The sequence below is a fragment of the Acipenser ruthenus genome, chromosome 18, assembly GCF_902713425.1.
Source record: "Acipenser ruthenus chromosome 18, fAciRut3.2 maternal haplotype, whole genome shotgun sequence".
In the NCBI taxonomy this organism is placed as follows: Eukaryota; Metazoa; Chordata; class Actinopteri; order Acipenseriformes; family Acipenseridae; genus Acipenser; species Acipenser ruthenus.
Genome location: NC_081206.1, coordinates 24,809,067 through 24,835,699, shown reverse-complemented (window position 1 = coordinate 24,835,699; position 26,633 = coordinate 24,809,067). Strand labels below are relative to the sequence as shown.

The following is a 26,633-nucleotide window of genomic DNA, read 5'->3' as shown; positions in this document are numbered from 1 at the left end:
AGAACGGGACTGCATTATATTTATTTTTGCAATATAAGGTGAGTGTTTTATGCATTAAAAAATACACGTTACCTAACTTACTCATTAATGATTATCACGATATGATGTGAAAGTTGCACCTGGTGTGAAAAAGCCAGTATATTTACTGTATTTTTTTATTAAACAAAATGGTGTTCAGTCTGTTTTATATAGTCCACTGTAAGCTGCAGACGTCAAGTGCAGCGAGCCCATGTTCTGATACTTGTTGATTCGAAGACCCAAGTTCGTATCACTCCGAATGTTGCCTCTCCACTTAACGTTGTAGTTTGCTGTTGAACAAGCTTATTGGACAGCACGCTCCTTTTGTCTTTACTGAGCGATGACACATCGATTTGTGTATGAATATTGTGAAATCAACAAAAAAAAGTTTATCGATCTCAGAAGGTAAATGGAGAAAGGTTGTTTCAAATACATTAGAGGGCCATTAATAGGGCCTATTGATCCGTGTGCACTGCAGCACATAGGATATTATACAAGTGTAAATAGTTCGTTGATAAAGAGCCATTACCAATGTGTGGTTATCTCAGATTGTTTAGACACATTATAGAAATCAAATAAATAAATAATTAAATAAAAGTTTAAATCTCTATTATATAAAATGGTTGTAATAATAAGTGGTTTTAATATAGGGCATATAGCGAAAACGTGATGAAAGACTAGTTTGTAGCCTATAAACAACTTGTGTCGGTCTAAACGAACGTGTCTAATGTGTTTACTGCAGTTTGCGCGTGCAGCTTGTGTTAGGGACAACAGAGTTTGCGTTCAATTTAACTAAATGTGAGCTGTCTGTCACTAGACATTAAACGCAATGGTGTCGAAAAATCGAACACAGTCTGAGCCAGTTTTAAAGAATTAGGGTGGTAAATGCATTTAAGCCTCCATAATAACCCCACCAACAATATATCTTACTTAAAATGTACACCATTTTCTTAAAGTTTATTATAATAATAATAATAATAATAATAATAATAATAATAATAATAATAATAATAATAATAATAATGAAGTACTCTTGGTGTACTTAAACTCTTTTCACGACATTTTTAAAACAGAACGACTGTTGCTTTTTAGTAGGTAATAAGGAGGCCTATCCTTTATTTACTTTAAATTTAAATCCGTTGGGATAATGTGAGATATTTTCCAAAGGTCATAAATAAATACTACTTTCACTGATATTTTCGTATATCTTAAAACTGATTTCTGTTCAATGTTATGCCGAAGTGAGTGAAGACATATAACCTTCAATTACCTTTTTATTTTGTGAGAAACTACTTTTATTTGACAGCTGCCCATTCCGTGTCGCGGCAATGAAGTATTAATTAAAGAAAAGCGATCAGCTGTTAAAAAATAAAATAAAAATAAAAATCCAAACAAGTAGCTATTCATTGTAAACATGGTGAGTGCAGCTTCCACTGGCCAGCCTTACATTCAAGCAAACACCGGTTAGGGAAAAAAAAAAGACTATTGGGACAGTGTGAACTCTCAGCATCAGTGTCTGAATTGCGTTTTTGAAGTGATTCGCACAGGCCTGTAAGTTTTAAGTTATAACATCTTTGTTACATTTAACTGCGTACAATGCTTGCGTTTTGTGACTCGTAAAAATATTCACTTGATTTAAAGCATGTAGCCGATAGTATTTTTAAAAAATCAACTATGTTTTTATTTCTAGAACAATTATGTCGTACTAAAATATCACATTATTATTATTATTATTATTATTATTATTATTATTATTATTATTATTATTAGTAGTAGTAGTAGTAGTAGTAGTAGTAGTAGTAGTAGTAGTAGTAGTAGTAGTAGTAGTAGTAGTAGTGTTGTTTGGTCTTCAGTTAAAAAGAAAGACAATATAACCACGCTAGTCCCCCAAACCGTTAACATAATTAGATCTCAGAATATTACATTTTGGTCACAAATTGTACAAACTCTAGATGTGTTTACTATCTTTTATTAAATCGATGTATATGCCTAGTATCGGCTAGTGTGTAACCATTTACATGATAGAAATATTTCGCTGCGTTCGGCATTGTTTTCTTTACAATTGTATCCATGCATGTTGTGGTAAGTCCGATTATGCCTGAAGTTTGTAATTCTAGTGGTTTGCGTATCCAAGGCACCAGATTTCAAGGTTCTTTGAGTTTTGGCAGTTCTTCCATCCTCAACTCGATTTGCCACTCCATTTTATTCGCCCGTCAGGGGGCAATTACATGATAATTAAACACATTTCACGGTCCCTCAGCCAATGTGTATGTGCACAAAAGAACACGATCAAAGTAAAATACGTTCAGGTTCAAAATCACTTATTTTAAGGTTATACATCACAAAAGCTAATTTGATCTTACATCGATTTAACCTAAAATCTATTTTACTTTAAATAATTCTCAAATGTCTTTATTTGCAGTTGTTTTATGGCAGTGTACGGCACATATACAAAAAGGGTTAGCAAGTCGTTATTTTTAATCTTTTTATTGTTCAAATAAAGGCAATAATAACCACTGAATATCGTTATGTGTTAATGTGATTAAACACCAACATTGTGTTATAATTAACCTGTTAATATGTTTAAAAACTAATATTTATTATGAATGCTTTGCGCTAAAGCGTAAAGAATTATCAAAAAGCACATTTCTAAAGTCTCTTTTTTTTATTAAAATCCAGCAAGTTTCGTTGTTTTCTTAAATCTATTGAAAACTATCTATATCAATCCATGCTCATTAAAACACATGACAAACAGTTGACCCCTGACAAAATATCAGGGCAACCTTTTCAGCTTTAGGCTACGAAAAGATACAAGATACAGGAGATAGGTATTAACACACATATTGGTTAATTTTCAGTTAACCTAAAATATGAGTATCAGCAACAATACACTATAAACCCAATATGTAAGAAATAATCATAAATCGTATACAATAGAGCCTATTTTTTTGTATACTTTACATCACTTATTCTGGTGTTTTGTGCGTAAATATATAGGGCAGCAGTGTGGAGTAGTGGTTAGGGCTCTGGACTCTTGACCGGAGGGTCGTGGGTTCAATCCCCGGTGGGTACACTGCTGCTGTACCCTTGAGCAAGGTACTTTACCTAGATTGCTCCAGTAAAAAAAAAAAAAAAAAAAAAAAAAACCCAACTGTATAAATGGGTAATTGTATGTAAAAATAATGTGGTATCTTGTAACAATTGTAAGTCGCCCTGGATAAGGGCGTCAGCTAAGAAATAAATAATAATAATAAGAAATATGTAGTCTAAAGCCATTAACATATATACTAAAATGTGTGTTAGATTCTTAGTTCTCAAACATTTGGTTTTAACAATTGATATGCTCACGCGACCACAGAATACGGTGGTCGCCAAGAAACAGTCTTTTTGGATTCATTTATTTATTGTCTGTGTTGCAATTGAAATATTTTCATGAAATCGTTTTTTGTTTTTTTAAATGATAAAACTCTTTAAATCTATTTGCCATTTCCGGTATCGCCACAATTCCAGAAAGGAATACAATAAAAAATAAGTATGCTACAAATTAGGGACATTGTGGGTAAAACTAGGTTAAAAAGAACAACATCTATAAATTGAGTTGTAATATCGCGTGCACAGCGTTGAAAAAAAGTACTATTTCACTATTTCACTATTTCACTAAAAAGTACTATTTCACAAATACTATTTCATGGAAAACAAAAAGAAACACTGAGTTTTAAAAAGGTCACAACAAAGCCTGGAGGTTTGTTTAATAAAGAAATCCATATTTTATTTCAAATTAAGCAATTCTGCCGTGGCCGATGAAATCCAGTTAATACATTTACTTACTATAATACAGCCTTGTTTGAAAAATGTTAATGACAGACATTGTCACAAAGCAAAACAGTGCTAAATAATATAAACATGACAACATCCCATAAGCAAGAACCTTTGAAAGCTTAAGTGAGTAGATGCGTTAACCTATACCAATCAACAGAGAGACCTTTGGGTGAACGATTTTTTTTTTTCTTCTTAACTTTTTTTTTTTTTTTTTTTTTCAAAAATTGCAACACATATGTAAACAATTTGGATCTTTATGTATCATTATACAGGGGAGGGGGGAATGGACCACAACGTAATTTACAAGCGCAAAGGTTTAAATACGTCCTGCAGAACATCTGCACTGTTTTAGACGGGTTTACACAATCATTCTCATGGCAAAACTTTACAGTATACATTTTTTTTATACATACACAAATATTTTATACAATAATAAAGTAACAGTCCCTTTGCACTCAATGCGTGCAAAAATAAAATAAGAGTTTATTTTTTCTTTCCAAATCCGGTCCCGTATTCTAGCAGAGGGAGACTAGGAAGTATTCAGAACAGGTCTGGAATACACACCTTGATAGTAAGACGGATCCAGTGCCGAAGGGTCCATGTTGCTTCTGCCGACCATGGAGGCACTGCCAAGAGGCAGACTGGCAGAGATACCAGACCCATAGGATGAATATTGCAAAGCCTGTTCATAAGCTTTCAAATCCAGCTTGTGCTGCTGCTCTGAAGATGACATTAGGTTATTAATGGAAAAGGGATGGTTGAAAGAATAATGGGGATCGCCTTTAAGATGGAGTTGGGACTCGTGAGACAGGGAGTGCGGGGGCAAGGGCACTGATGCCAGGGCCGTAGCTGAGCTGACAGCGGTATGTACCGCTGCCGCGCTCGTGTTTAGCTCAGTACCCGTCCTCCCGCTGTTGTGATCCGTGGTCTGAGGGCTGGAGGACTGGTTTGAACTACAGATAGAACTCGATTCTATTTGGCCAGATTTGCTGTTGTTGCTTTCGCGAGGGGGCGACCCAGAACTGCTCGACTGGTCTTTTCTACCATCCTGTGATGATTTGGATAACCTTCTATCACACTTAAACCGTTTCTGTCTGCGAAGGTAACAGCCATTTTCAAACATGTTCCCCGAGTCCGGGTGCAGTGCCCAATAGGACCCTTTGCCGGGTTTATCTGGTGATCTGGCCACTTTGACAAAACAATCATTGAATGAAAGCGAATGCCGAATAGAGTTCTGCCACCTTTGCTGGTTTTGTCTATAATAGGGGAAAAGGTCCATGATCCACTGGTAGATTTCGCTTAGCGTGAGCATCTTGCTTGGAGACTGTTGGATAGCCATTGTGATTAAGGATATGTAGGAATATGGAGGCTTGGCATGAGGATAACTTCTTCTGAAGGTCTTGGTTTCCCTTGTCCTGTTCATGTTTTGCTGACCATACGCCATAGGGCTCATAGCGGGGCTCATGCTTGAATATGGGGTTAATGCGTTCATGGAAACTTGCTGTGCTGACATAGCGTTCATGTTCGCTGGACTAAGTGCTGTGCCCATTGCTGACATTCCGGTTGCCATTCCATTCATAGCGCTGGTGGCACTAGGAATCCCTGACATGGTATTGGGGCTCAGTCCGGCCCCAAGTCCAGTGTTGGCGTAAGACATGTTGAAGGAGCTGGCTGTCATGTTGCCACTGGTGGGCATGCTGTTCATACTCATGTAGGTGTTCATTGTGTTCATGGAGCCAAGACCTGAATTCATGCTGCTATTTGGTACTGATGGATATACCTATACAAGTCAAGCAAAGAATATATTACAATTTAAAAGGAAAGAGTTCACATTTTACGATTCACTTTTCAAACTCAATATACTTTAACAGAAACTGCAAATGGAAACTACACAAAATTAAAACGTTGATGTAAAGCACTAAACCCTAAGGCAATTGCTTGTTTTATTAAGTATTTTTTTAAGTCTTAAAAATGACCAATGTATTATCTATAGGGAAATGGCGCCACTTTGTTTCTGAAAATACAAGAGACACACGCACAGACCTGTGAACTATAGAATTGTTTTTCAGTATCGCTAACAGTGTTTTTCTCTTCTTACTACTCAGACTTATTCTGAGTATAGACCTACTGCATATAATATATATTTTTTACATCACCGACATTCTGATATATAGGCTACAGTTAAATGCGATTATTATACTATTTCATGCGAAAACATCTACTTTTTTTACAGTAGTCATTGTTTATTTGTACAAAATGGATCTGACAAAACTTCAAAATAAACACTTTAAAGTAAAAGTCTCATCACCATGATTACATTGAATTTCTATGCAATATTTAGTGATATGCACACCAGGATTTCCTTTACGTATTTCCAATTCGAGTTTGCTCGATAAAACAGCTAATCATCAACTATTTTATTATTTTCTTATGTTATTATTATTATCATTATCATGTGTATACCATAATATGAGTATATTTAGATACTGCTAGAAAATAAATAAACACCTAAATAAACAGTATATTTCTTAAAATCACACGCATATGTCCACGCTGCTGCCTAATCGTAGATCAAACCCGCATTTCAAGTTTAATTTAAAAGTTTTATACAGAACAATTTTCAGGATAATTGAAAAGAAAAGAGGACGAAGCAAACACAATCTGCGGCATTTTTTAATTTTATTAATGTAATTAAATACACAATTTGTCTATACTGTTCTTATATATAAAATAAAATACACTTGTTTTCTCATTTAAGTCTGTTACCTATTGCAAGTGCTACTGTTCTGTTTTTTAAATTATTTGTTTACGTTTCCCGATAACTTGTCTGTTAATGTAGCAGATTAAAAATAATGGTGTTTAAGCACTAGAAAGCGGATGAAAAGATCAGCCATGATCTACATACACACTGCTGCCACCAAGCGGATTTGAAACCTTAAAACTTTGGTCATAAAAGTTGCTCTTTATTGTCAACTTTAATTATTATTATTTAAATATATACAGTATATAAACTAAATATTTTGTTCTCAACAATGCACACGCTAAAGGGGTTTCAGGGGAATTGAGAGGATTCAACAGACTATGTCATTTAATTTTGATAGATAGGCTAATTTTAGCTAAATAAAAGGAGGGAAAAAAGCAAGAGACGTGTACAATCTTAAGATATACATTCCAAATTAAATATATGTATTATACTGATTGTTATCCTCGTGACAGCCAGGGTTATTTTCTTCACCACTTTACCCTGTAAGGAAGTTAACATTTTTTAAATAAAGATATTTACTCAGAAGTCTAAAAATACTAACCTCTTGTGCTTCACTGTAGTAGCTACTCCAGTCCGGTGTTTCATGTCCTTCCATTTTTACTGTACCCAACATTATCGAGGAAGAGAAAATGGCACCATTCAAAATTTTAACCAAATCTAGGCGGAATCCTTTCCAGTTGACCGCTCTGAATAGAAGCAGTGCATGGACAGTCGGTTTGGTTTAAGAGTGAGGAAGTATTGAATCTGAAGTGAGGTAGAGTTGAGCTCGATTACGTAGCACTGGAACAGCCCACCTTCTTTTTCATTTGTCCACAACCAGTGTCTTTATCTCCGTAAAAGAACACCTACAGCTGTGGTGGTACACCTGCAGTGACAGAGACATGTTGCGCATTACAACTCCCACGGGGGTGCCAGACTTCATAGCCATTGAAAATGAACTACTATTTGTAAACTAGATTAATTGCTTTTTATGGCGTAAAACAAAGGGGGGAAAAACGTAGTTATCTGGACAAATCTGTTTATATAACGCTCAGTGGAAAGAGATAATATGCATCGACAAAGAAACAGGGGTAAATTAAAGACCTGGTGAATGAAGACATTTAAATAGAATGCCTATAATGCAACATTTACTCCTAAGTATGTGATCCTCTTAAGAGATACAATATGGCTGCTTTACTTTAAGATTTTCGAGACATTTATTTTTGTAAATTATGTTATGTTATTATTATGTTATTTATTGGCAGCTGGTTATTTTGCTTTTAAAACTAATAATTTATGTCCTGCAATAGCTGTTTTTGGAGAGCTCATGCAGTGAGAGTGCCAATACTAAACATTCTTAGATAATAAAACATGTGGGATAAGGCAGAAGATCTGCCATCACATTTTAACAAAAACAAAACAAAACTGAATTTGAATGTATTTTGGTTATAGATTTCCCTGCTTATTTCCTGATACGAAAACTTCCAGGTGTGTTTTTATAGCACCAGTAATACAACGTTAAAGATTGTAAAACTAAATCTACATGTTAATTGGCTGTTTCCTATTTTATAAATATATTTGTTTCTTTTTTTTTTCTTGTTTCCTTGTAAAACGCCTTTTATGTTTCTTGAAAATGTTTGTGTGGGCTTATAGGCCAAATTGTATATGCACAAATGAAGACATAGAAATGCATTTATACACATACACTTAGTAATGTTTGCAAGAACTGAATTTATTGAAGGTTAATTAATTTACATCCTTTAATCTTCTTAATCTTTCTAAATGGTCGGTTGACAACAGCGCCACCTGTTGAATATTATTACATGAATCTATCTATCTATCTATCTATCTATCTATCTATCTATCTATCTATCTATCTATCTATCTATTTTGTTGAAACTGTAAACATGCCTACTGAAAAAAATCGCACATTGTACTGTACAATTACAGTATGTTGATCTAGTGGGACATTTCAAAGTCTTGTTAGCAACCCACACTGCCACTAAACAAACTCAGTTTGCCTTGCGGACACTGATTTACATATGAAATGGCTTTTCTTCCTACTGTAAATTAATTTCTAAGGGTATAACAAGGGCGATAATCACCCCGATTGAATTAGTCCAGAATGACGTATTATTGATAATAATAATGAAAAAAAAAACACAAAAAGTTATTCCAACAAAGCGCCAAAAATAATGTTTTTGTATTTGTATATATCTTTATTCGAATATATATGGTACAAACATGTATTTATTGCTTTTATATAGCGCTTTTTATACAAAAATATCACAAAGCACTGTACAGTACATAGCAGAAAAAAGAACAAACCACAATACATTTGTATAGCATATCACACATACAACTGCCATAATCAGACCATTTAAGTAACATATTTAAATAACAGTATGCATGTAATAATAACACAAAAGCAGCAATTTTAAAATTACATTAAAACCCACAAGAAAGCCATTTTATAAAAGTGTGTTTTTAGTCTTGACTTAAAAACTGCATCGGTCCCAACACCCTGACAAATGAAGGCAGAGCATTCCATAATTTAGGCGCTCCTACCAGAAAATAATAATAAACGAAGTGGGTATCAGGCTGAACCATATCAAAACACCCAACACAGCTATAGACTATGCTACACATTCTGTATTCTACACCAATGTTCCCTAATTGAGTGACTGAGACTAACATATTTTGCAGTTTGTAGGCTTTTATGGAAATATTTCATAACACATTTAATCGATATATTAATGTTTATTGTTTTCAATATGCTATTTGGAGGTTGCACTCCCGGGGTGTATTTTCATCATGAGCCATTGCTTGAGTGAATTGAGGCATTTTTTTGTTTTCTTTTTTTCAAACACAATATAGGGTACAAACATCAAAATAAACTGTGTTTAAGTTCCACTTTAAATGCATTTAAGACATTCACACATTCCAGGGTCAGCACCACAAAGTAGTCAATCTTACAACAGAATTAATTAAGAAAAGGAAAAAACATTAGCATACAACCTGCAGTAATTTTAGCATAATGTTTTCGCCCCCTCCTCCAAAGTAGACGGGTGTTTGTTATTCATCGTTTTGATGAATGATTATTCTAGCCTATGATTATTCTACAATGTTAAAGCAATGTAGCCTTTACAACAACAGTAAATGCGCTAGTACTTCTATAAATACATATATTCGCAAGATGCTTCAATTAATATATTATACATTAAGAATTAGGTGTCTGTCTGATTCCAGCCACTTATTCTAATTTGTGGAAAGTCGCCCTGGGTAACGGCGTCTGCTAAGATAATAATAATAATAATAATAATAATAATAATAATAATAATAATAATAATAATAATAATAATATGCTATTGTTGATGCCACGCAGAGAAACATGGAACTGCAGAGCTGTGCAGTTGTTTAATTTTCTCATAAAGCCTCAGAAAGTTTTCGATTTAATCTACCGGAGGGGTAAAATTGACGCAGCTTTATAGGGATCGAGGCTTTCTTAAAGGCACCTTTTAACATTTTATTAACAGAGTCCCAAATACTTATATTTACTGCTGGCATTATTACATATTTATTTATTTTAATAAAATGACATAACCTAATTAAAATGAGAATGCATAGACTATGCAACGGCTTAAATAAGTCAGACCTCGTCAATTAATACTCACTTTGTGTATATATCCTTATATCATCATGTGAACATTTCAATTTTTCTTTTTTTTTGGTTTAAAGAAGAAACTGGTCTGGATAACGTTAACATAATAATAATAATAATAATAATAATAATAATAATAATAATAATAATAATAATTTATTATTATTATTATTATTATTATTATTATTATTATTATTATTATTATTATTATTATTAAGCACGATAACTTGATTTTAAAAGGGCAATAAGCGAATGTCATCTTAAATATCTGTTATATTCGGAGTGCCTTTCTGTGCCACACATTTTAATAAAGTGTTTAATTTTTTTCAATTGCTGTGTTACACGGGCTGTTGATAGTGGAAGGAAACGTTTTATTATACATCCCAGACAAAGGCTATAAATACAGAGCCATTACTAGCCAGACCATTTAACAAGGACTTTGAGTTCTCTTCATTAGTCCTTTCATGCAGAACCTACAACTAGATTCATTCTAAAAGACAAAGTATCGAGGTCCGGCTGGACTAGTATTTTTACTGTCAGTTAAAAACGTCTGAGCTAATCACTTAGAACCAAAGAAACAATTATTTGCAGCCTGGTATAACATTTCAATATCCATTCTAAAGGTTTGTTCACATATAAAGTTGAAAAATACAGTTGTCCAACTTGGAAACCAGGACTATGTTCTCCATACAGAGCAGGAGGCATTAGTTAGTATCTTTACTGGAGATAAATACACATTTTATATCATATAACTCACTAGCCATAGTATACTATAGGCTAAACAGGTATGTCCTGTTCTGAACTTTACAGCAAATATCCCAAATGCCATTTACAAGCCAATCGTTTCCAGTTCACACTGAGGACTTTACCAATTCAGACTGTTACTACAACAATTTAAATCAACATACAATTAATATTGTTATTATTTATTTTGTGCTGAAATGAGTGCTCAGATGCTTTTATAGGTCTCCTAGGTCACATGTAGCCTGCTGAAGGTAGTCTGTGTCGCAGAAGACAATTTGACCAACAATCTCCGTCGCCATTCATTGCTTCTTTCAGTTCCTGTCCACGTGTTTCCACATTGGTTTGATTTGTTGCTAGGAGACAAGTTGAAGCCTCTGTTTACTGTGCACAAATCCCAGGCCCTCAGAAGGCCAATATCTCCAGAGATTTGAATTTACAAAGAAGAAGAAAAAAAAAACTTAATTTTGTGAGAGAAAACATGCAGAAAGATGTCGGATATATATGCGTGACTACAGGTAGGTTTACATTTTATAAATGTGAAAAACAAATTATGAATGTGAATCGTAACGCTCAAGAAACTACACAATAAGCAGAACAAACACTGCACTAAACAGTTTATTTAAACTTGTTCTCGGGTCATGTTGCAGCCAATGTTTGTGTTTAACATGAATAGAACGATAAATAATAAAAATAAGCTGCTACTATATTATGTAAACATTGTAACTCCTAATGTAATCCTCAGTATACTCTTGTCAACAATCAAATAGTACCAATGCTACAGTATGTTCCATTTTTTGCACCTAAACTAATTGCCTGAGAACGTTAACTTATTTGTCTTTTTTATGCACAGTATTTGATCTGTAGGTATCGTTTTATGTTTTATTAATTTAATTAACGGTTAGAGCAAACTGGGTTGAACCTCCCTCTCTCTCTTAAAGAGTAGTGAGTAGATTTTCTGATGGAACACTAAGAGTCTTGCATAACCATTTTTATTTATTGCAAAGTTCTAGTAATTAACATTCAGTTGTTTGAAAACTAATTTGATTTTATTTACCAATCTGTTATATGCGAAAATATCGTGTCGCTCAATGAAAAATCCATATTGCTGTAAAATACTTAACTACAATGGCTAATTAAGGACATGTCAAGATCCTGAAATAATATTGTGATCTCGACATAAAATGTATTTACCCCCATGTCCTCAATTAGACATTAGACACGGGAGTCACCATTGTTTAATATTTAAAAATTAATTGTTATTGAGTCATTCAAGTTGACAAGTGTCCACATCAATAAACTACCTAAACTATTCCATGGATGTAAAAACTGAACTACCTATTCACAACTTGGGTGATCCATCTAAGTCAGCGTTTGAAGCACATTTTTACTCTCTAGGGCTTCCTGCGTTATATCCAGTCCGACAGATTCAGAGAGATGCCTTTATATGAGAGTCTTTATATGAGCACTGAATTCATGTTTTTTTTTCTTTTCTCCAGGATTAAAGATTTTTAATGGTAAATGTATTAATTGCAGTACATGTAGTCTTTTGTCAAGGTGTCTTCATATTGTTCAATCAGTTTTGCTGAATCCCAAATTATTGTGCCCCATCCAGTTTTACTTGCTGACTCTCTTTGCTGCCACAGGGTGGTAGCTTTCATTGCAGATTTACTAAAACCTGAAGAGCTAATTATTATTATTCCCCACCATAGAAAATAGCTGTACAGGACGTTATACTTTTAATACTGTACTCAGTGGAGCCACATATTTAAAAATGCATTGTTAACCATCATTCGTCAAAAAAAAAAACTAATCAATACCTGTTTTCATATAACAAACTTTTTGTTATTTTGTCTTGAAGAGCTTCAAATTAAAGAATAATTACAGATGGATAGAAATCTTAAGTTACTAAGTCAACGTGAAGAATTGCAGCTAAAAAAGGAGGTTGAGCGCTTATGCAAGCAGTCTCAGAAGGATTTTCTTCATTACACGCAGCAGATCAGCAGTTCTTCCAGAAAAAGGACTTCTCCAACAGTGATGGTAGAATCTGTTCCAGTTCAGTCACCTCAGACGGACTCTTTCAAGAGAACCCGTAACTATGCCAATGCCAGTAAAAAAAAGAACACATTGGTTTCTAAAAACTTTGTTGACTCTCCTGAGGTGCAAAAAGATATTTTAAACTCATCACCCACCTTTCTGCTGGGAGATCCAAAGCCAGAAAGATTTCTGAACCAAGTTAAGGACCTTAAGGCGATGATTAAAGGGGTAGCTGCATGTTATCAAGAAGATAAGGGTCATGAAAACTATAAAAAACAAAAGAAACTTTGTGAAGACGAGGGCTTGTTAAATAGTGGAACATCAGAACATGCAGATAAAGCAGCCCGTAAACCTGTAATAGCACTAATAGATGGAACCACTAAAGCAGTTACAATTTCCAAACGGCCTCAACCACCTCAGAGACCAAAATATAAGCCTGTCGTTTGGACCAGAGCACGTATATTGAAATCACCTTTCATAGAGGAAGTGGAGAAACCCATATCAATAAACAAGCCGAAAACCAGTAAAGTTAGAATGCAGTCCACAAATAGCCAGAAATCGCTGAAGACAGAAAGCAGCAGCAATGACAGTGATCATAGTGATGATTCTCTTTCGGAAGACTCTGAGGATAGTGCGAGTCCAGATGACTCTGGGAAAGAGAAAAATAAAAGGATGAAAAAGCAAAAAAAGTTCAAGACTGAAAGGCCGATTTCTGTAGTGCCTGATGAAGTAACAGTTGTGGAACCCGGAATTCCTGGAAGCAGAAAAAGCAGTGTGGGTTCCAGTCACAGTCAAAGTGTGAGGTCCACTTCACAACTGCTGGAAGAGGCTAAGGACATAGCAAGAACAGGAGCATCAATAATAAACAAGCAAAATATCCAGCACAGAAAGCCAAAAGAAGACACTGCAAAGTTACCAGTTAGGGAGAGTGGAAGGACGACTGATGAAGTTATTGCATCTCTGCAGTCTGGGAGCCACACAGACTCACTGTCAACTTCAGACCAGATGGTCAAAGAGCTCACGGAGAAAGTGCTTGGCCACAGTAGTAAATGTGAGGTAGGTGAACTAGATCAAAATAGATCTTTTCTATTAGGTCAATGTCAGCTTCTATTGCAGCTTGTATTTTCCATGTTTTAGTATAATTATTACAGGAAAGTTAGACAAAAACAAACGTATAAGAAGTCTAATGCATCATGTGGCATTTATTACATCAGTCAACTGTCCTACACCATGACACTGACACAGTATATGAAGATTTGTGAATAGGGTCCTTTACTGTATTTGTTAAAATGTGTCTTGTCTTTGCTTTTTATAAAGGGGGGTGAAAGTGAAGCATGGGCATTGGAAGCTCCAGGAAACCAACACATTCCCACAGAGGGATCAGCATTATCAGCTGAACCCCAACCTTTGTCTCCAGATCAGGTAGAATCCTCTCTAAATTACAATCAGTAACAGATGACCTATAGTTTATTCTGACATCACTTTTTAAAATTAAGTTGTGCTGATCTGTATATGCTGAAAGTTATCAAAAGGCAGAAAGGGAATATTTTGTACGCATAGATGATCATTTTTGATATTCTGTAGGATGAACTACTATTAAAAACTTGCTTGTTAATAATTGTATTATAATTATAACATTATCTCATTTCTATCAGACTTCCAGGATGTTTACAGAAATACAGGCTGAACAGCAAGTCTCTGTAAAAGATGTTGAAGAAACAGAGAATGGTTCCGTTGACCTTACATCGATGATCAGGAGCAAAGATACACCATTTTCCTTAGATCTTTCCTTTCCCTGTGAACAGGATTCCTCAGAGATTGATGATTTAATCAAGATTTCACAACTTCCTAAACAGGTACAGATAACAGGGTATTGCAACAATTAAAAAAAAAAAAATCTGTTTAAAACTGTCAAGAAAACTATGCTGTGTCATACTTCAGTAAGGTGACTTTGTTATTCCCAACTTAACAATAAATGTGATCACTGTCAAATAAGGTTATATTTCACCTTAATCTATTCAGCGTATATGGAACACAACTGTACTGAACGAAACATAACATAGGGTATACAAACTTTAATGACAATCACAGATAAAGTCATATCTTTGTCTTGCAAATCATGAGCACCTGCTTTATTTATGGTTGTGATACACAGGTGACATATTCTGATATAATTCAAGTCAAAGGAGTCCCAATCACAATGAAAAAAAAGCAAATTCTATCAGAGAGAAAGAAATCAGAGCAGCAAGTTTCTTTCCTGGCAACGTGGACCCCAACAAACAAGTAATTATCTTTTTTTAAAAATGTTTTTTAATGAAATGTGCAAATTACAAATATCAGTAACATTATTATGTGTTTAACTTTATCATTATACGGTAATATGACAAAGGGTTGCTAAGAATAATTATTTTAGTTGTAAAATGAAGATAGCTTTAATAAAAATGTTAGTAATCCTGTAATTCAACATTTGTAGGACCTGCTTTGCATATATAAAATCTGAAAGGGTTTGACTATGGGGGAAAAAAAAGGGCAGTGTTTTAAAAGTAGGTATTGCATGTCATCACAATACTTTAACTCATGAGTGGTTTATGAATAAAATACAGTTTGATATTCATTAACTGTTTCATGAATATCAAACTTAATTTATTCCTAAAATAATGTATAAACACCTGAAGTGCCTGTGTTTGTCCATGTTAAAAGCTGGAAGCAAAAACTGTGAGTGCTTTATATTAAAGGCAATAGCATGAACACGTAGGCCTGTGGATTCTAGCAGCACTAATTACATATTTTTGTTAATGGTTCTGTAAAACTGTATTCAAATAATATAGGCTTGTAAAGAGTTGTTGGAATCTTGCTTTATAACATGAATGGTTTTATTAGGTGCAAACTGTATTTGGATGTGAATATAAATATGTCCTGTTGTATTCACTCCATTTTATACCTTGACTATGCAATTCATTTATCATTATTATCTTGAGAACCATTCTTTTGAAAAAAAGTAATATGTTTAGTTTTTACTATCTGAAATCGGGTACAATGAAATGAACTGACAAGCTTATCAACATAGAATCTATTTTCTTTACTCTGTGCTTCCCTATTGTCTGACAGTCAAGAGTCTCCAAAGCTTTTAGTCCAGGTAACTTTGTGTAGAGATCTACAAAGTTTCAATATTACTGCTAATGACTGTGCTGTCATTTATAACTTCCAACCCCTTTACTAGAATTCCATGGCTACATATGCTTCGCAACAGGTAATTACTGAGATGAACAAACTTTAGGCTCCAATTGGTCTGTCTGGTGCCAGAGATTTACCTGTTTTGACTCTTTCTCATGAATGGCTCTTACAGCCAGAACTGAGCTGCTTTGACACACCTCACTATTCTCTCCACCCTTTATTGAGGTTAAAAAAAGCTTTTAATTATTAGCTTTTGTAGTTTTGAGGTCAGTGAAAGGTTTGCAGGATATGGAAGAGAGCCTTTATAAGGGATAGCTCACAGATTGTAAATGGATAGCACTCTCAACTGAATAGACGAGTACAGGCTCATGGTAAAAGAATGCTGCAGTTTATGAAACAAGCAAATTGGCATTTAGGTGACCCTGTGCATGCAGTTACTTATCTGCCAGAGCACTTGGTTCATTTGTGAGTTAGACGCTAATAAATCATTGAGTGACACCAGAAAGTGAACATGTTAACCTCAATAAATTGTTACTGTCAGTTTATCAATAGAGCAAAAACAAATACCTCATTTTTGTTATTGTAGTCTGTGTGCAAGTGAATAGGCCACACACATAGTATTGCCTTTTTTTCATTGAGTGATGAAATGTTAGAGCAAGAAGAACGTGTGCAAATGAACCATGTTCCTTTACCTGTAACATGCCATTTTTTTGGACAAACATTTACAATAGAACACTACATGTTACATTTAAATGCTTGACAAGAGTAATTAACAGATGCTTAAGAGCTGTGAATTAACACTGTTGCATTTTAATTTCATTGACAAGGTATTAGGACAAGTAGTCACACGAAAAAATGGTATGCATATTCCTCAAATTTGTCCCAGTGCTAGTTAAAGTGTATCTACTTATGTATCTATCTATCTTAGAAGCATGTAATATGTATTATCTTATTAATGTAGTAGATGTTATATTTCTTATTATAAATCATATATTTTTACCTTCTCACACTACCAAAAGTACGCAATTTCTTCAAAATTTATTTTACAAAAGTATTTTTTTTATTTTTGGTTGTTAGCAAATAATAATTATTAAAAGTACAGCTGCATTTAGATGCAATGAGTATTTGAAGCTGTTGTTCTACACAGGGTCTTTCCCACCCGTAGAAGACTGTTATACCAAAAGGGTTAACTGCAAATATTACTTTTATAATTTGGTCTATAGTTTATTTTCTGGTCAGCAAAATCTAGTGATACTACTGTTGTTGCTGTGTTAACAATAACTCAATGAAGTGATCAATAATTGAACAAAACAAACAAAATAAAATGTTATAATGCCAAACAGTATGTTTTGGCCATAGATAAGAGTCTGTGTTTCTGATCTATGGCCTAGCCTTTTAGTTACGGCTAAGGATGTTGTATCTGATTAAGTTTTTTGAGGACTGAAGTTTGTCAGATTGCCCCTATTTATTAACAACTTTTTTTCTCAAAAATTTCTGTAATTTCTTTAGCAAATCTCAAAAGTACAAAACAATCCATCACCTGTGTACTATTTCATCTACTCACATCCTGACCCAGGATTTACAGCGAGCATCAGGCTTATATCTCATGCCCAACATAACACCTGCTGCAGATCAGGTCCACCAAGTGGCAGCATTGAGTCACTATGAGGCTACTGAAAAAAACAGGTAATGCAAAGTTCTGATATTTCCAAGTGTCAGATATCAAAGTTTACATATAATAATATATTGCTCAGAAGAGCCAGTGCAATAGAAAAATTCTCAGTCATTAAAATAAATGAGAGAGAGAGAGAGAGAGAGAGAGAGAGAGAGAGAGAGAGAGAGAGAGAGAGAGAGAGAGAGATATGCATAGTTGTTGATGGCTCACCAGCATTCTGGTATTTGACCAACAGAGGTCACTAGACTTCTATTTATGTTGGAGCAGGGTTTTCTAACAATAACAATAGAGTATACACTTGTTGATAATGGTTTTGTTTATATATCTATTTTTGAAATGTATTAGGGGGTTGGTGCTTTAATCTGCGTATATTTCATAAAAAGTGGTTGTAAGTTATACAAGTGCCATAGCCTGTGATATGAATACTGTTATTTAACTTGTTGCAGAATTCTACAAGGAGCCCCCCTTTTAGATATATATCAAAGAGAAAAAGAATATGGTGTTAGGATTCTGCAAGCACATTCCAAAGACAGTTTGACTGAATGGCAACAGATAGCAGAGTATTATGTGGAGAGACCTAGAATGCAACTTTTGGGGAAACAGGTAAAAATAAAAAAAATCAAACAAACAAAGCTGAAGTTGCTTCTATATTACAAACTAGGTTATATTTTTTTCATATGTTGCTTTTTAATGTAATTTGTTGTCTATGCTTATTTTGTATTATATCGGTTTCAGCTAAATTGGAAGATGATTATTTTTTAAAACTTCAAAATAAAAAAAGACCTTCACTATTTTTATATCTTGGTTAATAATGCATTTTTTTTTTTAATAGGCTGCCAAGTACATGAATGCTTCAAGAATGTTTTGGAAACCAGCGCCTCCGAAATTTACATTTGCGCCATCATTTGTGCAAGACAAAATATTTCCCAATTACCAGGTAATATATTTGTCTAAAAGTCAGTTTTGTTTTCTTAGCAAAATCATTTGTGAATGCACATGAAAATTATCACGTTTAAGAGTAACTAGCTAAAGATGCCTTTTTTAACATTATGAAGTTTGCAGTCATTCTGAGTGGTTCTAAATGGAAAGCAGCATGAAATTAAATGAAAGGTCACAGTTTTGTCTGGCATGATAAGTGGATGCAATCTGTAAGTAACTAGGACACTCCAAGCAAGCAAAGCAGAGTGCAAAAAATGGCAAAGAAAAATTTGAGATCAACATTTTAGATCAGCAGAACTCAGATGCACTAAATATAATCATTATCAGAAGCTATTTGCCTTTTAAAGAATTGTTGGGAGCATTTGTTTTTGGATTGCAATTGAGTTATAGTTTCAAACAGTAATGTACTATTCAATTATTGCTAGATCCTTCAAGCTCAAATAAATAATGAAGTGTATTATTAAGGAAGCACATTGCTGCCAGTTGAAAAAAAAAGAATGCATGTTTTTGCATGTTACTAACTCGTAAAATCATTAAACCTATCACTTATAACTTATCTTGCATTTAACTTGTAAAAACGTTGTATTTTTTACTTGGCAGCAATGCATGCTTTAGAGGTAATGAAAAGCTAAGAGTTTAATAAGACATATGAAAGGAGGTACATTTGAGTATGGGAGACAAAAGACTTGGAAGATTTCTGTGGCATGGCACGTCTATGATCCTGTGATAGTTCTGCTTTATTAAAAGGGTAGTATATAATTTTACATACCATTAAAATTCTAGATAAGGTGAATCATTGCTTTAAAATCCTTTTCAGGAAACTAAGCACAGTGTGGAAGGCGAAGAACTGTACTGTGGCCTGCAAGACCTGAATGAGTCAGAATACGTTGATTTGGATGCAGAACGTAGAGCTATAATGGTCTGTGTAGAACTGTGATGTTGTGCAACTGTTGTTATCTTAAACAATGCATTGAAGAAAATCGCTTGGATTTCACCATTGTTATAAATAATAAGCAGAAATAAGACATGTCTGTCTCTAGTATATATAGCGTAATTATGAAGTAATTTGACCATTTTGCACCGCTGCTGTGGAAAAAAAACAATCCTAACCAAAACAATCATCTTCAAAAGGGAATTAATGCTAATACAAGTGTAGCCCTAAAATCTTGTTGCTATTGTTTGGGGCCTCCTTCTGCCAACTATCATTACTATGAACAGTAGCAGAAAGTGGCCATATGACGTTTACACCATGTTATAGACCAAAAACAGCATTAACTGTAAAGTTACTGAAACACCACAAACTCATTACTACTGTTGCAGACTTCTGTATATTGGTTTTTATTAACATTACGTTCCCTTAATTTGATGAGCCATTCATCTTTTGATGTCTCTTAGCTAAAAGTTTTATCAAGAAAACACAAATCTACGTTCGAACTAAGGTCGACAGAAGATCTTTCTCTGCAGATGTTTACAGAGGCCAATGTAAAGGTTAGTTTGATTTATTGTACATACAGTATTGTGCTTTTTCCTTAAAAAAATGTGTTCTTTGTAAACATGTGTTATGGGTAGTTAACTATTGCTTTTTAATCATGACAAACTATGGTGTATATTAGATTGAATTTATTCTTAGACCTCATATATACTTAAATGTCTGATGTCTACTTACTATAAATGGCAGTTATACTGTTAGCTTTAAGTGTGTCTCATCCTGGTATGTTGCATACATTTTAATACCAAATACAATAACCATAGTTGCATGCACTGGTAGTGGGGGTTAGTCATACAATATTGGTACACAAAGGGCTTTATTTTAATTCTCTATTGTAAGTGCTGTTATATTTTGTCTGCCATTGTTTAAATACATTGAATTCATCACAATGTTTTCACCTCTTGAGAAATCTACAGTATTCTTGGTACTAAAATGTCAATTATATCTTTATGATGCAGAGCAGGAAAACATGTTAGATATATATTGCATCAGGACTTAACTTATAATTTCATTTTTTATACTCTCTTTTGATACAGTCTTGTTTAATTAGGAAATCAATATCAGCTCCAAACCTGTCCACGGAGACCAAAACAGAATTAAAGGTTCCTGCTGATTTCAAAACCTTATCAAATGAGTTGGAACTTGCAAAGCTGCAACAGCTATCTCGATCAAAGCCTCAGGCAAAGATAGAAGTCTCCTCTTCTTCAACTAATCCCTTAATGGAAACTCCTACCGCACAATTTGCCAAACTTGAGGCTCCAGATCAAATCAATAAAGACAGCCCTGTCCTGCAACCACAGATCAAGGGCAAAATGTCCAATGTTGAGGCTGCACGGAACGCTGGTATGAAATACATTATACATCCAAGAAAGAAGAAAACCACACAGGAAAAAAAAAAGCTTAGCCCCCAAAAGCTAGCTTTTGTACACGATAAATTTAATCAACCTGCGAGGACGCTTACAAGGTTAAATTTTCTCTTTTCCCATATACAACAACATAAATTAGAAATATCGTTTTAAATGTTCTGTTTTTGTGATTTAGATGATAAAGGAAGAAATAGCATTGCAAACATAGATTGCATAAAAAAGATATTGCCTGACATGTATTGTACTGTAAACACTCAATGTCTAACCATTCCACCAGATTCTGTATTATAATAGAACTTGACAGGTTAAAACCAGAAAGTAAGTCATGTTAATTAATGTATGAACTGACCCATTTTTGCAGTAGCCATCAGCAAGCCTATAATGTCTTTTAAGGTTGTTGACAAGTTTGGTGCTTCGTTCTGTAATGTGTTTTTTTCTATGTGCTGTTAAACAGATGCAAGTCTTTGCTTCGGCTGCATAGAACAATTGAACCCTCTCTAAGAGTACCTGAAAAGAGCCGCCATTATCGAAGCTCAAGCCTCCCTTTGATGCTGAACTTCGAAAGGTTTACTGAAGATCATGATGGCATCCCTGAGAATGTCCATGTCAGAGAGTGGGTGAGAGATATTTGGAACAGTTGGTTTGATGAAGTCTTTCCCCCACCCGAAAATGTAAAAGTTTCTGCTGCTAAAACAACAAAGCTACCTTATACTGAGACAAAGAACATAGTGGAAAAACCACAGCCAGATGAGGAAAAGCCAGTGCCAGATCAAATAGATCTCTCCCTTGCTTTTGGACCATCAATTAATACTGCTGATTTGCAGAATGAAATTGACAAGATTACACAATATCTAGCTGAAGAGGGAAGTTCCAATGCCTTTAATTTCTGCAGACGAGGAGCTCTTTATAAAAAGATGGGTAATCTTAAACTGGCTTTAGAAGATCTGAACAAAGTAAGTGTTTTCAGTCAGTATATTTCTTGCTTTTGAGAGAGGCACGATATAACTCTTTTATAAAAAAAAAATCATCACATTACCATTGCACCTGGTAATGTCCTACCATTTTAAAAGTATTTATGGAGTATTACAAACTTATTTGTTTCCATTTGTTTACTTTAATAAAAAATTGTAATAGTGTGCTTTTATTACTGTTGTAACAGAGCATAAGCATTGAGCCAGGTCTACTGGATGCATATTGGCACAGGCATTGTATCTCTTTGCTGAAAGGAAATCAAAAACATGCCTTAGATGACCTGCATTTCATAATTAAACACAATAAAAACCACGCAGGTAAGCTAATCTTCTAAACAAATTGACACACTTGATTTTGAACTCTGACGTGGAAAATAATTATTTGAAAATTGTAAGGACTGATTCTCCTCAATCAACATTTACTCTCTTCTGCCAAAATTACCGTTTTGCAGTGGTGTATCTGAAGTGAAATGCATTCTGGGGCCTGTATTTCCAAAACAGAAACATTATGCCAAAACTCAACAGATTAGCTAACTAATGTCAGAAATTGGTGGGTTTTTCATTCGTTTTTTTTTTAAAACAACAATTGAGCTTGAATAAATACATTAGGTATGTATAAAGTGTGCCAAGTGATGAGCAGTACATGCATCAGAACAAAAGTAAGTCGACTACTTTTCTGACGAGATGGCGGGGTCTTTGTAGTGGCTAAATATATATAACCGAGACAAAGCTTCTATTTTCATATTTTCAATATACTTTTATTTTGCATACAAGTCAGATTTGCAATTGCTGTATGGAAAAACAAAATACATTTGCTATCAATTTATTTGCCTCAGAAACCTGCATGTCTCGGTTATTTGAGAAGCATTTGTCAAGTTCTAGTTAAATGTTGCAATTCTCCTTTTTTAGATGCCTACATGTCAAAAGCAGAAATTTACAGAAGCAAAGGAGATATTACCATGTCAATAGTAAATTACACTCGGGCAATTAAGGCTAGACCTGAAGATGATGAGGCCTATTTCAGGAGGGCACAAATGTTTGAAAAGAGCAATGAAAAGTCATTGGCAATTGATGATTATGCTAAGGTAAGTATGTTAAAGATAATTTTGCAGACCCACATGCGGTTACTTAATCTTGCTGTTTCATAGGGTGCAGCCTTTTATTTTTATTTTACTCTTCATGTGTACAGAAGTATTTTAATTATGCTATTGAATTTGCAGTAAGTAATTTGTTAGAAACATTTTCATGTGCTGCAACTTTTGAGGAATATTTCAATGTTGCAAAAAACTACAACCCTAGTTTTCTTTCCCTTAATGTGTATGTTACGAATCTATTTGGCAAATAACTGATTTGTATAATTACAGTACTTAATTGTTTTGTTTTAAAATCTGTATAGAAATAAAAGCCATTTTGCTCATGGCGCATGTGACCAATCGTGTGGCTTTTATTTTGTTTTTTTTAACTAAAATGTCGGTCTTGACACTAATATGTGCTTCTTCAAAGAATTAATGGCATTAAATCATTTTTTTATAGGCCAGTACTATTAATCCAAAAAGAACAGATGCTTTGATGATTCATGGCCTGCACTTCTTTAAGAATTTAAATTGGAGTGTAGCTATTCAGGACTTCACAGCAGTAATGAAACACGAACCTCTAAATGCCAAAGCTAGGTAAGATTTGTTACTCCAAAGATGCCAAAAAGTCAAAAGCAGAAACAAGCATGACTGAGACTTGGTTTGCATCCTTTGTAAGACACATCCTCTTATATATATATTTGAATCCTGCATTAACACAAGTTTACTCATATCTAATACACAGCCTCCCTGCAGGAATCATCCTAAAAATTGTAATGCATGTTATACTCCAGCAATGAAGCTATGCAATCTGTTAGTCCATACTATTGCATATTCATATTTATATTTAGAAATCCTTTTTCTAATCGTGTATAGCTCAGTTAAGGTTGTGTCAAAATGAATGTTTTTTCCCTACAACAAGCCTCATTTTCTTAGGTTTCTCAGTATGTCCTTTAAACTGCATGACCTGTGATGAAATATATAAAAAAAAAAATCTAAATGAAGCAATACATAAATTACACTTTTTCAAAGTTAAAATGATTGCCCCTGAGGGGGGGCAACACTGACTGACAGGGATTATATATTGTCCCCGGAGGTTAGTATTGCCTTCCCGAGAGGCAATCATTTTCTGATATATGGCGAAAGTGGCAGTCGATATTTGTTTTATGAAACCTTTCACAATTTGTGACCTAAAAAAGAAACAAAACAAAAGTTAAATGAGGCAGGAGCTTTGCTGGCAACCAAGACCGGCAGGAAGCAAAGATGACAGCCAGGATGTGATTGGGAGGGAAATAAAGATTGATAATGCCGGTAGGAGCAGAAACATTTTAAATTAAAAACAGAACAAAAAAAAAATTACACTTACAGAGAAGGTGTGCTTTTTTCCTTTTAATTGATGAAGGTCTGTTGTATATTTTTTTAATGAACCGGTAAAAGTAGCTGTCTCTGCACATATGAAGCAATAGAGTGCATCGGTGTTTTCTTTGTGTGAGGGAGCCTGCCGAGAACGTTCTGGAGATTGGTTTAGGAGACAGTGTGATGATGTAATCACGTTCAATATTGCCAGATACATGCAATATAGACCGCTTTTTCAGGCAATATTGATTTTTATAGATGGCCATGTGACCTTCTTTTGACCAATGAAACACTTGAATACAAATAAATTAATTAATAAAAAATATATATATATTTACTGTATGTACAGGGTGATTAGAAAGTAAGTTTACCACATCAATGATATGGTGCGTTGTGTATATTTTTACATCTTTAGGACTTACAGGGGAAGAGCATATGCTAAGCAAGGACATTACCAGCAAGCAGTAGAAGATTTATCAGCAGCAGTCCATTTGGATCCCAACAACTGGATAGCTTTTTACCACAGAGGTTGTTTACTGAGGAAAAGTCACGGTGAAATCGCTTTGCGGGACCTAAGTGTTTCAGGTATATACAGTTTTGTAAAGCCTAAACATAAATGTTCAGTGTGTTGCCTAGATCATTAGCTAAACATATAGCTGGTTTATTGCAGGTTTGGTTGGCAGATAACTTGTTTATAAGGTCACTTACTTTCTTTAGGTATTAGCACTTTTTTTTAAAGTTTTCCAGAAAGAAACTAAATACATTTTTGATAATGTGATTCTATTGCAGTTCTCATCAATGACGGCGTTGATAACCTCAATGCCTTTTTACACCGTGGAATCCTCTATACAGAACTAAACCAGTGGATGCAAGCTATCTGTGACTTTGAGCATGTACTGAAACTTGACAGGTGCTTCAGCTTCTCCCTTATAATTTAATCTCAGTCTGAGGCTCGACTCAAGGCTTTCATTTGATAGTTAATTTGATTTTATACTAAAAAAAAAAAAAAAAAAAAGTATATTGCAGTCATTTTTAGCAATTTGTTTTTAATGGCAATGTACCCTCTCACATGATGGCTAAGGGAAAGCCATGCTAGTGTTCTAAAAATACTAAGATATATTTTTGGGACACCCCTAATATTACTTGTATCACTGTTTCCTCATGTATTTGCTTTTCATCATATTACCAGTAATACTTTTACAATACATGAGGGGAATTCATCACTTATTTATTCAAACCCTTATTCGTAGAACCTGTTGCTTACTATGAAGTGTCACTATTTGTTCTCAAGTTTTCCGAACTTTTAACCTTATGTGCATTTTAATGTTATTGCCGGTGATTTTAATGGTCTCATCCTTTAAAAATTATAATGTTTTTGTTTTTAAATGCAGATATGTTGCTGTCGCTCACATGAACCTAGGGCTTATTTTTATGCTAAAAATGGAAAATCATTATGAAGCTATTCGCAGATTTACTAGCGCCATAAAGATTGACCCTACCTGCAACAGAGCATATGTTTGTCGCGCCGAAGCTTATAACAAGGTATACTATACAGTTTTTTGTGTGAAGCCTCATAAAATAGCAATTATGGCATAAATACCAGTGATTATCGACCAGTTTGTCATAATATCAAACAGGTGCATTATAACAGAAATGTCTAGAAAGATGCAAGTAATATTGTTAAAATAATTGTGAAATTGATTATTAAATCTGTAGGTACATAGTGTGCAATATAAAAATGATGCAGGGACACTGTTTAGCAGTTTGTTAATTATTTCCTAACAGGTACACGATTTACAAAGGGCACTGAAAGATGTAACTCAAGCTATCCATCTACAACCTGATACTCAGCATTTATACATAATGAGGTATGACAAATTGTTCTTTTATCCCCTGCAGTGTGTATCCCATGTTGTCCGTATCCCAGCATTTTTTTTCAACATATTCCCGATTGTTTTGATATTCTTTTATACACACACAATAGGTAAATCATGTAGGGAATTACATTTGTTCAACTTTTACTTGGGAGCATTCACTAGGAGAGAGAATTTTTCTTCTAAATATCGGAGTG

The 26,633-nt window shown here is 34.3% G+C and overlaps 2 protein-coding genes across 3 annotated transcripts in view; one reads left to right on the top strand and one right to left on the bottom strand.

The window, feature by feature from the left end:
• Positions 1-3,761: 3,761 nt before the first annotated feature.
• LOC117424610 (forkhead box protein A1-A-like) lies at positions 3,762-7,361 on the bottom strand. The gene is made up of 2 exons (XM_034041145.3): positions 7,143-7,361; positions 3,762-5,617 (listed from the first exon to the last, which is right to left on the bottom strand). The coding sequence occupies exons 1-2, from the start codon at positions 7,212-7,214 to the stop codon at positions 4,367-4,369; spliced, it is 1,323 nt and encodes a 440-aa protein (XP_033897036.3). The 5' UTR covers positions 7,215-7,361; the 3' UTR covers positions 3,762-4,366.
• A 3,886-nt stretch (positions 7,362-11,247) lies between these two features.
• LOC117963899 (uncharacterized) overlaps positions 11,248-26,633 on the top strand; it is a 32,603-nt gene continuing 17,217 nt past the window's right edge. For both annotated transcript variants that reach the window (XM_058991646.1, XM_058991645.1), the window contains exons 1-19: positions 11,248-11,500; positions 12,844-14,075; positions 14,337-14,441; positions 14,675-14,875; positions 15,175-15,302; positions 17,703-17,879; positions 18,315-18,471; positions 18,701-18,805; positions 19,625-19,726; positions 20,203-20,295; positions 20,833-21,260; positions 21,617-22,115; positions 22,322-22,451; positions 23,043-23,218; positions 23,667-23,803; positions 24,978-25,147; positions 25,352-25,472; positions 25,954-26,104; positions 26,348-26,430. In XM_058991646.1, coding sequence (XP_058847629.1) covers positions 12,870-14,075; positions 14,337-14,441; positions 14,675-14,875; positions 15,175-15,302; positions 17,703-17,879; positions 18,315-18,471; positions 18,701-18,805; positions 19,625-19,726; positions 20,203-20,295; positions 20,833-21,260; positions 21,617-22,115; positions 22,322-22,451; positions 23,043-23,218; positions 23,667-23,803; positions 24,978-25,147; positions 25,352-25,472; positions 25,954-26,104; positions 26,348-26,430 — 4,169 coding nt within the window. In that variant the 5' untranslated portion in view covers positions 11,248-11,500; positions 12,844-12,869. The remainder of the gene's footprint in view (positions 11,501-12,843; positions 14,076-14,336; positions 14,442-14,674; positions 14,876-15,174; positions 15,303-17,702; positions 17,880-18,314; positions 18,472-18,700; positions 18,806-19,624; positions 19,727-20,202; positions 20,296-20,832; positions 21,261-21,616; positions 22,116-22,321; positions 22,452-23,042; positions 23,219-23,666; positions 23,804-24,977; positions 25,148-25,351; positions 25,473-25,953; positions 26,105-26,347; positions 26,431-26,633) is intronic.